This window comes from Calliphora vicina, chromosome 1, assembly GCF_958450345.1.
Source record: "Calliphora vicina chromosome 1, idCalVici1.1, whole genome shotgun sequence".
Lineage (NCBI taxonomy): Eukaryota > Metazoa > Arthropoda > Insecta > Diptera > Calliphoridae > Calliphora > Calliphora vicina.
The window spans coordinates 102606126-102619310 of record NC_088780.1 but is presented as its reverse complement, the minus strand read 5'-3'; the positions used below and the strand labels follow the sequence as shown (position 1 = coordinate 102619310).

Genomic DNA, 13185 nt, shown 5'->3' with positions numbered 1-13185 from the left:
TTTGTTAGAATTTTTATTACTGCTTATTGCTCTTATTCTATTGTTTCCCCCCTTATCAAAGTGTGTTTTCTTGCTTTTCTTTTAAAATTCCTACAAACGTTCTCTTTAGCCTTATTTGCTCAATTATTTTGTTTAGAGAATTTCCAACAAAAACGAAGAGTTAAGTTTGCTAATTTGTTATCTATCTTTTTTCAAACTATTTTTATTTTTTTTTTTGTTAATAATTTTACAAAGTCATTGTTAATTCTCTGTACTTTACTTCTATGTACATGCCCAGAGTCATTGTGTTGTACATGTGCATGTTCCTACTACATACATACATGTTGATTTGAATTTAATTAATATTTAACCCATGTCGAGTGATGTTTTATATTTATTGTTCTCGTGTTTTCTATGATGAAATACAAAATGATAAATTTGTTTAGCTTCCACTCATACGTTATAGTGATTAAAGCTAATAAAAGAAAGGGCCTCAAATCGATTATATCTTATGATTCATCATGTAATTATGACACACAACGACTGGACAAAAATAGAAGGCATTATTGTAGGTCTACGTAATTTAGAGCACTGATATAAATCGAAATATTCGAAGTTTTAAAAACATTGGCTCAAGGACTCATATGTATATCTCCCATATATCCTAAAATGAAAAAGTGACATATTTTGCAATACAATTTTTGAACTTTGTAGTATTTATATCTAAAGAGTGAGTCAGAAAAAACATACACACAATTTCAGCTAAAACTTATCCTTGATCCACCAAATTAATCACGTTAGCTTTTAAAAATATGTCAGATATTATAGTTTCAAGAGGTCTTCCTCCCAAATGTTAAATTTTTGCAGCACCTATCTTAATTATACCCTTCACCTTCGTTTGTAATTTCCACAATATAATTTTCCTATTGAAAATCAGCAAAATCGGTCCACAAATGGCTGAGATATGAGGAAAAACCAGGACAACTTCGATTCTTGACCTATTTTTTACCTATATCTGGATTACTAAGACATTAATATAGACAATATGGATATCTAATGATAGATATTTCAAAGACCTTTGCAACGACGTATATAAGTAAGTGGAAATCGGAAAAAACATTTTTTAACTCGAATTTATTTTTCATAAAAAAAAAGAAATTGAGAAAACAAAAAAAAATTTTAAATTAAAAAAAAAAATTTAAATAATTCGAAAAAATATTTTTTCCAAAAAATGAAAAAAAAACAACTGGAAAAAAAATAAATTTTGTTTTCCTAAAAATATTTAAAATTTTTATTTGGAAGTATAATTTGGTGAAGGGTATATAAGATTCGGTGCTAGACTTCAGTCTAGCACTAAAATCGTTTCTTACATATTTTGATTTTTAAATTTCGCAAATAAAAACTGAATGTGCGAAAAAAAATTATCAAAATAAAATAAATATTGAAATTACGGAGAAACATAATGCATCGTTTCTCCCTTTCCTTTTAAAAGTTTCCATTGTTTTGCAAATGCTACGAAATACATTCTATAAATGTTAAAAACTCTGAAATTTTCAATATTTTGTATTGTATTTTGATATTCGGAGACACAAATGGAGGATAATAACGGTCCTAGAAATAATAGGAGTAAATATTGGAGAATAAAAAACAACTATAATTCAATATTATTTGTTTTCAATCTGTGGAAATCACTTTTAAATTATTTTATATATCGTCCCCTCAATAAAACAATAGTGTATAAGCATATAATTTGGTGAAATTCTACTTCCACAAAGTGGGTCAAAAGATCAATTGAAATATTACTTTTGTTCTAGATGTCTACTAACACAAAAACTTTAAATTCAATTATTTCGAAATGGCAAACAAATTATACACTATTATTTTATTAAGGGGACGATATCATTCTGACTTTTTAATACAATCTTTGTGTCCAGGTGACGCATCAGCAAAAAAATGATGGATGATTTCAAAGATTGTAGACGAGAAATCTCGATTGCTCATAATCAATTAATATGTTCTGCATATATTATATATTATTATGCATATTTGTATTATAAGAACAAATAAGTGAATAATTAATAAGTTCTAGGGAAAATACACAGTATGTATGTATCATAACATAGTATTTATTAAAAATCTTCCCTAGAAATAGCTTCGAAAATAAATTTTTTTTAAGTTGATGCGACACGGTTTAATGATAACCGATCATCTTAAAGAAGATCGTGCTATTCAAAGAGATAAAAATCAAGAAGTAAAAATGTTGTATTCAATAGTTTTTAAAGGAAAGGTTCTACCGTTAATTATACTATGCTACACCAAAAATATGCAGGGGTTCTCATATAGCAAATCTGTTTAATTGGAGTTCACAGAATTCGGAAATACTTATAGTTTTTCTCGATCACTTCGTTAAGTATTTTTTTGTAGTGAAGTAACGATATTCTAAAACTTCAAAAAATAATAAGTTTGTTGTTTTGAAATGGATTTTAAAATTGGTTCTTTTATTAAAATAAAATATATGTTTTAACTTTCAAACAGAAGAGGTGGATCAGCCGTTGATTAAAAAATGCAGCGGTAAAACCAAAAGATAGCCTGTTTAGCTTTTTATTTTATTTGTTTTATTTATTTTTTAATTTTTTTACCAACGTATCGCAAGATGATATCACGAAGTATTCGTGATCAGTAATCCGGATTTCAAAATATTACTTACATACACATACATATACATAATTATATTAATCAAAATATTATTATTTAGTAAAATGTTTTACTTTATTATTTAATTGTTTGTTTGCATTGCATATCGCTAATATTTTTAATTTATTTGTATTTTTTCACATCTTACCAACGTATCGCGAGTTGATATCACGAAGTATGCTAAAGTTCAGTATTTATCGTGTGATCCGCGATCCAGATTTAAAAATATTAATCTATTCTGCGATCGCGTTCAATATATGTTTATTGAACGTGCAGCAGTGGCCTATGAATAACATAATTTCTCTAAAACGAAGTGATCAAGAAAAACCATAAGTATTTCCGTACTCTGTGCACTTTAACTTCTCTCGGACCAAATGGAATCGGATATGCCGATGACAAGGCACTTGTGATCTCACTTATGTTGCCAATGACTACTTGCTACTGATAACGAAGCGATAGGTGGTTAAGTGAACATGATCTTAAACTAGCTGCTGAAAAAATGCAGAGGTAATTTTAATCAGTGACAGATTAGGATACGTAATCAAAATTTAATCATTAGTCAATGTTCAAGATATCTTGGTGTACAACTTGATAGTCGACTAAATTTTAATTTGCCCTAATCTAGATAAAACATTAAAAACTGCAACTATGTTAAGAAGGATTATGTCAAATATAAACAGGCCCTTAAATTTCACCAGGAGACTCTCTGTAATGTTGTATGCTGCTAAAATAAACTATGCAGCTAGTGAACCAACAGATAATTAATGACTTATTTTAAGTTCAACAATTTTGAATTCATTTCTAAACCAACATTTTATTTGTTTGTTGCTTCATGAATGAAATCCTAAACATATAAAGAAACAACTGTACCCAAGCAACCGCCACCATTCATAATAGGTTAAAAAAAGCGCTCAACAACAACTACCACAACAAAATAATAATTAATACTATACTGGGCGAAAATTTACAAGTCATATAATAAAATGACTTAAAAGTTAGACTACAACAACAATAAAAAACAACAAAATTAAATTAAAAATAACAACAAAAACTACTTAAAATTAGACAAAACAAAAAAAAAACTATTGAAATAGAAAAAAATGTCTACAACAACCACATTTAAATACAATGTGACTAATTACCGTAGATAAAATTAAGAAAATGAAAAAGGTTTTTTTTCGAAAATTTACTACATTAGAAGCCTAAACAAAGAGAATGAAAAAAGAGAAACGAAAAATAAGGTTTAAATAAAATACAGAGTTTGGTGTGTTTTCAAATAACTGTAATTTTTCTTTTTATTATTTGCATTAAATTTATTTTTAAGTTTGTTTTTTTATTAAATTTAAATATATACTTAACAAAATACAAATAAGCAAAATTGTGTTTTTATTTCGTTTAAATTAAAATATATAAAAAAAAAAACTTAAAGTTGGAAAGAAATGTATGACAATATTTTTTGTTACAAGAAAAAATAGTTTATCAAAAAATATAACAATTACTAAGAGTTGGGTTAAATAATATAGCTATAAAAAATCTTATTAAAGAGATGTTCTTGAGGGCCAACAAATTTTCACTCTTTTATAGACCCGTTCTCAGGATGAAAAGCCTTTGGAAAATATGCTGAAAATGAGAAAATTGTTCTCTTACTTAGATGACAATCTCTTAAAAAAGTTCGCAAATTGTTTACGTTTTGTTATTCCATTAAAATGCAACATAGACAGTTTTTTTGTTTATTTTGATTTGATTTAAAAGTTTTGAACTATTTGTATGTTTTTTTTTTGTATTCCAATAAAAAAAGAAGAAATTCCAAAAGATCTTGTTGATGTGTCCTGTCTTATGGCAGGAAACATTCACTCTCTTGCTGTGGGGTTTGGTGGCAATTTCGAGGCCTGAAGTATGTAACCCTTGGCAGTGAGAACACCACGACAGCGTACATGAATTTGATAGCGCAATGACCAATCTACCGTGTAGTTGGGTATGATGAAATTCTCATCGTTTATTAGAATCTCCGGATCACCATGAGTCAGCAGTTGTATGTCATGTTGAGTACAAAATTCTTTAAGCTCTGGTGGCACCACACAACAATTGGCTAAGTTTATTTGATTAATAGTAGGAGGCACTCTAGCGTTTCTATGCAATTCTGTCAATGCATCACAGTCCAAGTCGGCAATGCCCAATTGGCAAATTTTTTTCTTTTCATTGAAATCTTGTAAAACTTGCCACAAATCTTTAAGTACATCCAAACTCTTCTCATTGCGTTTGCTCCACTTTAAGTCGCCCGTATACGAGACGGTACTGGTTACATCCGGAGTCTCAGGCAAAGCCTTGGAGGCTGTCTCCAGTGGATGATAGGCCAGAACCAAGTTATCGACATGCTCCACTTTCAAAATATGCATTAAAGCACTGACCGCTTCCTCTACCCCTTGCTTAGAGGATTTATTTAGAAACAATTTCACACCAATACTTATTTCATTGCGAGCATATTCTTTAATTCTCTCTTGTAACTCTCGATTGGCTCTTAGTACTTGAGCTTCGGTTTCATGGCATTCCACTTGAGTCTCGCCACCACAACCACCTGGCGCCGCTGCCTGCTCGTTTGAGCATTCTGTTTCAGCCGCCTTCTGACAATCTGTGCAAAGTTTCAAAGATTCCAATAGCTCTTCGTTGGATTTTCGCAACGGTGTCGCATTGTCCACATTTAGTATGTTGCCCGTGCTGATAATTACCTTTTGTAATTTGCTGTTATTAACAATTTCACTCAACATGTTTCCGTATTTTCAATTTTTTTCCAACTGCAATACAGAGTTTATCACTTTACTGTATATATATGTACTTTATTTGTCTTAAATTAGTTTTATGAATTTGTTATAATAAAAAAACTAAGGAAAATTAAGATAAAGGAACGTGCTGTTCTATGCTTGTTCAACTTTCGATACTCATTCACAAAAAAAAAAAAAACGAAACGAAAACACACACAAAAACACATGAGAGCAGAAAAAAGTCATTCTATTAAATTTGACAGTTGCTTAGCTTAAAGATGCCAGATAGATTGATTAATAACAATTCACACGAGAGGAGAACACGTTAAAAAATATTCTGTTATCGATTATTGTTATAAAATTTTAATAACGACCTATTTGTATAAAGCAAATTCATGTTTTTTTAAATGTAAAATAGGGTGAATGTGTTTCATAAAAATTATACATAAAAAGCAAATAAAAATCTAAACTTGGGTCTTCCGGTATTGACCATATTCGGTAAACACATACCCTTTAGAGTTATTTGGATATTTCAATTTTTATTCTCTTGTAACTTTGAATACTTTTAAGAAACAGGCGTCTGGAAATTTTAAAATGGAAATGTCTAAATGGATCAATTGAAAACATATGTGCCAAAAATTAAAAAATACTACCAAGGAAAATTTTTGGAGATATATGTATATTCTTTAAAGTTTGGTTAGTTGTATCTAAATCTGTAAAAACATGTGTTTATTTAATATTTTTACATGTTTTAATCCGAAGTATAACAAGTAGTCCGACTCTTTATTTTTCAATATTATGGGTATCGTGTGAATTCGACGCCCTTAAAGTCTCGAAATTTTAATTAAAACTTGTCGGTTAAATATAGCTCATTTGACGTGAATTCTTTAACACTCTTAATTTTATAATTGTATTCAATACTTTTAGCACATTTTCACACTTCCAATATGCATAAACTAAAAAAACCTTATTTTTTTATTTTGAAAAAAATATTTTTTATTTTATTTAAAATTGACATATAGCGAATGAAAATAGCTTCTATATTTATGTCATGCTTGTATTTACTTTCTTTTAATCATTATTGCATAAATATACTTTAAAATACATTTCTATAAAGCAGTATTTAAAAAGTTACATTTCCGGAAATAAAATAATGCAAGAAATAAATAAATTTAACTATTTTATATTCAGTTCCTTTAATATTATTATTCACCATAAACATATTCTATATATTTAAAATTTAAGGGCAATTTATAGACTAAATAGAAATTTTTTATAAATATTTTAACTTTAATAGCAAAGAAATTGTGAAAAATTCAGTTATATTAATTTAGTACAGGAAATACATGTCATGCCGATATGGCATCCCCAACCACTTAACAACACTAAACTGGCAATACTCAAATGACGAGACTCATCTGGCAACACTGATTATATTAAGCTTGCTGTCACCGAACTTCCGCCAAATTAATGACAACAGTTACTTTTTTATTTAATACAAGAAAACAAGTGTTTAGCAAAGTGGCCAATAAGAATAAAAATTAAAGTTAAATATTAGAGTTAATAGCTAATAAATTAAAAAATAAATGTGATAATATTAAAGAATAGGCTATAAAGTATAAGAAATAAATGAAATTAAGCTTTAAATAATAAAATTAAAGTATATTAGATGGCAACAAAAGTTTGTCCGAAAATCATATGAAAAGTCCTAATTAAAAGTTAAATTGCTAATAAAATATATGAAAATTAAGTAAAATTAAAGCTAAATGTAATAAATTAAAGAAAAATTAAAGTTAATATATGAAAAGTAAAGTGTTTTTCAGCTTTATGAAAAATTGGCTATAATTCATGGTCAATAATAAAAAAAGTGTGTGCCGGCTGTTTAGTAGCAAAAGCCGGAGTCGTTTTATAGTGAAAACAAGTGTTTGTGTTTTTTGTTTTATATGATTAAAGAAGGTATTAAAAATATGAAATCATAAATAAAGAAAATGCTAAAATTTAATAAAATAAAGCTATATTCATAGTATATAATCAATAATTTCAAAAATCATATATGTGGTAAGTGCTTCACGATGTTGAATAAAATGTTTAGGTTCCGGCGAATTACAAGAATTATCTTCTACAAGTATTAATGGTAAGTTAATAAATAGTATGTAATTTAAATTTATTTCAAACTTTTATAGACAAATGTTCCATTTATTCCTATAAGATAAAAACTCAGTTTAAATCACATTCAGGTCAATGTATGATTTATTACCAGGGCTGTGATTTTTATGTAATAAGAAACCGTAACAGTTATACTTTTATAAATAAAGGTTAAAAAGTAAATGGTGTATTTTTCATTAACATTTATATTTATGAACATTTAAATCGAAGTAGTTTTTGGAAATGAAAATTACTTTTAAAACTCTATTGCAGGGCTAATTCAATAAGATATCATCGCGACCACAGTTGATTATTATTGATTGTACGGTGAAATTTCAAACTCGATATATATAAAAAAATTGTCCGAAAGCTATAGGTTTTAATTATACCCTGCACCACCATAGTGGGGAGGGTATATGCGTTTGTGCTAATGTTTGTAACATCCAGAAATATTAGTCTAACACTTTAAAGTATACCAAAGGACTCAGAGTTCTAAGTCGATTAAACGATGTCCGCCCGTCTTGCTGGCTGGATGTCCAATTTGGTCCAAGGACAAAGCCTATTGAAACTTGCTGAAATCGGTCCATTATTTCACCTAGAATAAATGTCCTCCTGAAATTGGTCTTTATCAGTCATAACTCGCTCCAAATAAGTTTTATATATACGGAATTCATGTCTCCTAATTTTATGATGATCGGTCCATAATTAGCCATAGCTCCCATATAAGGCCGCTTCCGAAAACATCTTTAACGAGCATAAATCTTTTAAAAATGTTGGTATCCACATAAAATTCAAAAGAAATAAGTTTCATGTAGAATTAACACGACCTAATTTCATGGAGATCAGTCCTTAATTAGTCATACCTCCCTTATAATGCCAACTTCCTAAAATCATTCACGAAAATAAATTATGTATCGAAATTAAAAAAAATGTTTTTGCTCATTTTCTTAATGGTCGGGCTTGATCGTGATTCCGAATTTATTAAAATCGGACTATACGTTTATAAGTTACAGATTAATTTCAAACAAATTTTGAAGCATATTATGGGAAAATGGTTAAGGACTTTTAGTGCATTATTGTATTCCCAAGTCATTCATTTACCTAATGTCCTCATGTCCACGAACCCGTACTAAATCGAACGGTGTAGTTAAAAGCTAAGCCATAGAATTAATGAAATTGTTGTCTTTCGGAAAACCTATCTCGATCTGTTCAACACTGTCCAAGCCCAATATAAAGGAACTGATCACTGATTGCTGAATGGTCATCAAAATATTTACATATATAGCTGCGAAGTGAATCTGGAAACTTGCTTGAACTGGGAACTTGTTCACTACCTTATTTTGGTTTAGTCTTAATTTATGTTTATTTTACTGGTTTATCAAGTTTATCAGTTCGTATGCGATGAGGTGAAAGTGTTTACTGGAATGCATTCATACTTTGGCACGGCTAAGACGTGATGTGTGTAACGTATGGGTACATGGACACGAACTTAATTTGCCATCTGGGTGTTAAAAAGAAAATGGTTTGATTTTCGAACGAGATTGAATTGTGAAATATTTCATTTCTCTTCGTTTAAGCAACTTTTGGTTTTTCAGTTTAGTATGGAAACGATGCCGGACATACCGATGCCGATTAATATATATCGGAAATTTTCTCTGATAAACTTTTCTCTGATAAAGTATAATTACCCCGATATAGATGTTAAATTTGTCGTAAATATTTAGGTTTTCTTTATTTTTACAGTAATTTGTATCTCCTACCGTACAAATTGAATTTTAATAAAATCACAACATTTTAAAGATCTAATTCGAAAAACTCTTAAATTATACTGAAATTTAGATTTTCAACCGTTGATATTTTGATAGTTTTTGGCTCTCACCAAATGGTGTCGATTCGGCTGGTTCGCCGGGCTTCAAGTACGATCTCTTACGCTTCGGGTTATCGCAATGGATCCATTGTTATTGCAAGTAATGATTCGGTTAAAAATTATTTTCTTTTATAGCGTTCAAGCTTCATTTCGGACATGCAAAATCGTCTTTCAAGGTCTCTCGGCTTCAATTCGTTCCCAATTTCCATGCTTCTGAACCGCACATACCATATCTAGCACGTTGAAACCTATGAATCGGTGTGCTTCGGCTGCACTTATTTTCAAATAAAAGAAGTAAAGCAAAACTTCCCGCATATGATGCTTTCACGCTTGAAATTTTCGAAGCAAAAAAAACTTTGTTGTTTATACTATAATGTTGAATAACTAAGTGAGAATAAATGACAGATACATATGTTTCCTTTAAAGAGACATAAATATAAGTTATTAAAAACAAAAACCGCGTTGAGAAGATACGTCTATTGCAAATTCCACATTTTTAAATCATACACCCAATATTTTATATTTTGAAATTTCCTTGCATCACCCTCCTAAATAAATAACTTCAAAAAGCATTTCTGTTTTAAATACACATAACCACTCTTTTTAGTCTTTATTTAATTTTGTTCTTTTATTTTTGTTTACTCTACTCTATAAATGTTTTTCATTTAATAGTAAATCTATATATTTACATAAAGAATATTTCAAAACTTAAAAACTAAAATTACAATAACTTATTTCATATTAATTTAGTGTGAATAAAATGTTTTGTCTTTTATGTATTGTATTAGTTACTTTACACAAACACCCAATCAATATGCACAAAAGAAAAGATTTTTGTTAAAAAAAATAAATGTATATTTTTGTTTTATTATAAATTAATTAAATTTACAATTCCTTTTTATTTAGCTATAACAATCATTGAATTTAGTTTTGAAATATTTAACTTTTACTTGTTAATTGCTACATTTATTACATTTAACAACAGAGAGATTGATTTATTTATTTTACTTAGTTTAGAAGAAAGACAACAATTTACGACATAAATTGAGTTTTTTTTTGTTTTTAATAAAAAATAAATGTTTTGAAATTAAAGAATTAACACAAAAAAACTAATAATCACAGAACAATATTGATCATATATATGTAAATGTTTGCAGGTTTTGATACTTGGGTTATTTGTCTGCTTGTTTTTGTATAATGGGACGGATGTTTGTTTGATCCAATGGACTTTGTTTTAAATTAATAATAATCTGAATTTTGAAATCTTCGATGTAATTATGAAAGCTGTGAAATGAGTAAGTTTTAAGATAGAAAACGATTTTGGTGGAGTATCAACTCTGGGCAGACTTAAAATTTAGTTTTAAATAAAACTAAATTAAAACTTGGTATAAATAACCACTAGTTGAACCCAAAATTAAGTTTAACCTTATTAAAATATTTTTAAGATTAAAATTTGTGATGTAATTTCTTGATATTTTTGACTGGATAAGTAGTATTGATAATAGTGGGAAATATTACTAGGGTTTCACTTTGTAAGCCTTCTAAAAGACCTGTTCACACATTCTATAAGAACCGATACTCATTTAACTCTGCCTTCTATCAGAGGATGTTCCAGAAGGGCTTTGCGTCTCCTTCTAAAAACTTTCATTCACATTCAAAATTGCATTGCACCAGTTCTAACAAAAATTTATTTAAAATTCAAAAATGCTTGGTTTTGCTATTATTCCTATATATATATTGTACCTATATATAACATTTATTTTGCTCTCTTAATATAAAATGTTACATGAAACCAGAAGAATAATTATCTCATCCTTTAGGGGCTAATTTGACACGATTTATATACTTTGTGACAGGCCAAGGAAGTTTTTTTTATTTCTATAATTTATTCCATTATTTATGAACCGATTTTCAATATCAAAATTCAAGGGACCATACATGATATATTGATCTTGATTCTATCATACAGAACTTGGCCATACAGTATGTTATTTAGGAGCTTCGAAAAGTATATTTATACCTTTCACCTTCGTGAGAAGGGTATATATGTATAAGTTTGTCATTCCGTTTGTAATTTCTACATTTTTCATTTCCGACCCTATAAAGTATATATATTCTGGATCCTTATAGATAGCGGAGTCGATTAAGCCATGTCCGTCTGACTGTCTGCCTATCCAACTGTCTGTTGAAATCAATTTTCAGATATCTTCGGGATCCAAATCTTCAATAATTCTGTCTGACATGCTTTCGAGAAGTTTGCTATTTAAAATCAGCAAAATCGGTCCACAAATGGCTGAGATATGAGAAAAAAACCAGAACAACCTCGATTTTTTACCTATATCTGGATTACTAAGTCATTAATATGGACAATATGGATATCTAATTATAGATATTTCAAAGACCTTTGCAACGACGTATATAAGACCATAGTAAGTAGGACCTACAATGGGTCAAAATCGGAAAAAAATATTTTTTAACCCGAATTTTATCTCCCTTCTCTAGTAAGAATTACAATCAAAAGTTTAATTGAAATCCTTAAAATAGAGTCTCAGTTTTTTCCCGTGCCATTGGCAGTCAAATGAGTTTGGATACTGAGTTCCCATTCATCGATCTTATTTGATAAAACAACTTTCGGGAAGTGAATGTTAAAGAAAATTAATTTCTGTCATATTTGCCAGCCATTAATTTCTCTAAATTTCCTCATGACCACGAACTCTGTTAAAAGCTGGGTCAGAGGATGTGTAGAATCGCTGCCTTTCGCAAAAATGATCTCGGTATTTACTGATGTTTCGGATAGGCACTGATTCGGCAATTGTATTCGACGATTTTATTTTTTCAAAATTCAATTAGTATTCATTTTGGTTTCAGTACATTATTAGACTATCCAAGCTCAATATAAACGAACTGATTGATTTAGTTGCGAAGTGAATCTTGAAACTAGCTTGAGACATATTAATCATTTACACAGTTGTGCATATGATGAAATCCAAGTATTTTGATTTTGTTCAAGACGTTAATATAGTGTTAGCATGGATCTTGTTATTTTAGTATTGAAGGAATTGCATTGGATTATCAGCCTTTAGATAAAACTAATGCATGAACTGTTATCCATGTCCCTTTGGATGGATTTCCAAACGAGACTGAACAGTGGAACAAATGTACACAATTGTTTTTGTTACCGGTTTAAAACAAATCCGATTAAAATTTTTAATTAAAACAGAGACATCAATCCTTGGTGTTTACGTAGACAAGTTTCTAAGTTCGTATGCGATAAAACCAAAGTGTTTACTCGAATGCATTCACAGTTTGGTGCTTCTTAGATGTGAGTCGTTATTTTTGGTTCTTGGACATGACAGTATTAAACGAAAACACCAGAAATGGGTGGTCTTTAGAATGTACAGAGTGATTCCTTCCGTTGTGCTACTACCATAGACCAAAGAAAACGGTCGTTTTTTATACTAGTAATAAAACCATAGGGAAAAAACAGACATGTGTAGTACACAATGTGTACCTACCCATTTTGCACAAGGTACAGCCTTTCTTGATGTTACTGCCTACATAAGTTCAACTCCGCAGGCTAGTATATTGACGAAGCTATATATATACATCAAGGAATCGGTGGCCTGAGGCACGATCGTATCGCTGCATGATCTTATGAAAAGTAGGCAGTCAAATCTTGGGACACCAATCTTTAATATAGCATTAAGAAGAGAATACCACCAAGAGATAACTGACATAACT

At 29.4% G+C, this 13185-nt stretch overlaps 1 protein-coding gene across 1 annotated transcript; it reads right to left on the bottom strand.

Moving 5' to 3' along the window:
- Positions 1 to 3933: 3933 nt before the first annotated feature.
- On the bottom strand, positions 3934 to 5625 carry Gclm (Glutamate-cysteine ligase modifier subunit). Its single transcript, XM_065515307.1, has one exon. It carries the CDS (start codon positions 5436 to 5438, stop codon positions 4524 to 4526), a length of 915 nt encoding a protein of 304 aa, XP_065371379.1. The 5' UTR covers positions 5439 to 5625; the 3' UTR covers positions 3934 to 4523.
- Between the last annotated feature and the right edge of the window lie 7560 nt (positions 5626 to 13185).

Excerpts from the sequence above, each read along its gene's own strand:
- Gclm (XM_065515307.1), bottom strand. The coding sequence starts at position 5,438 with ATGTTGAGTGAAATTGTTAATAACAGCAAATTACAAAAGGTAATTATC.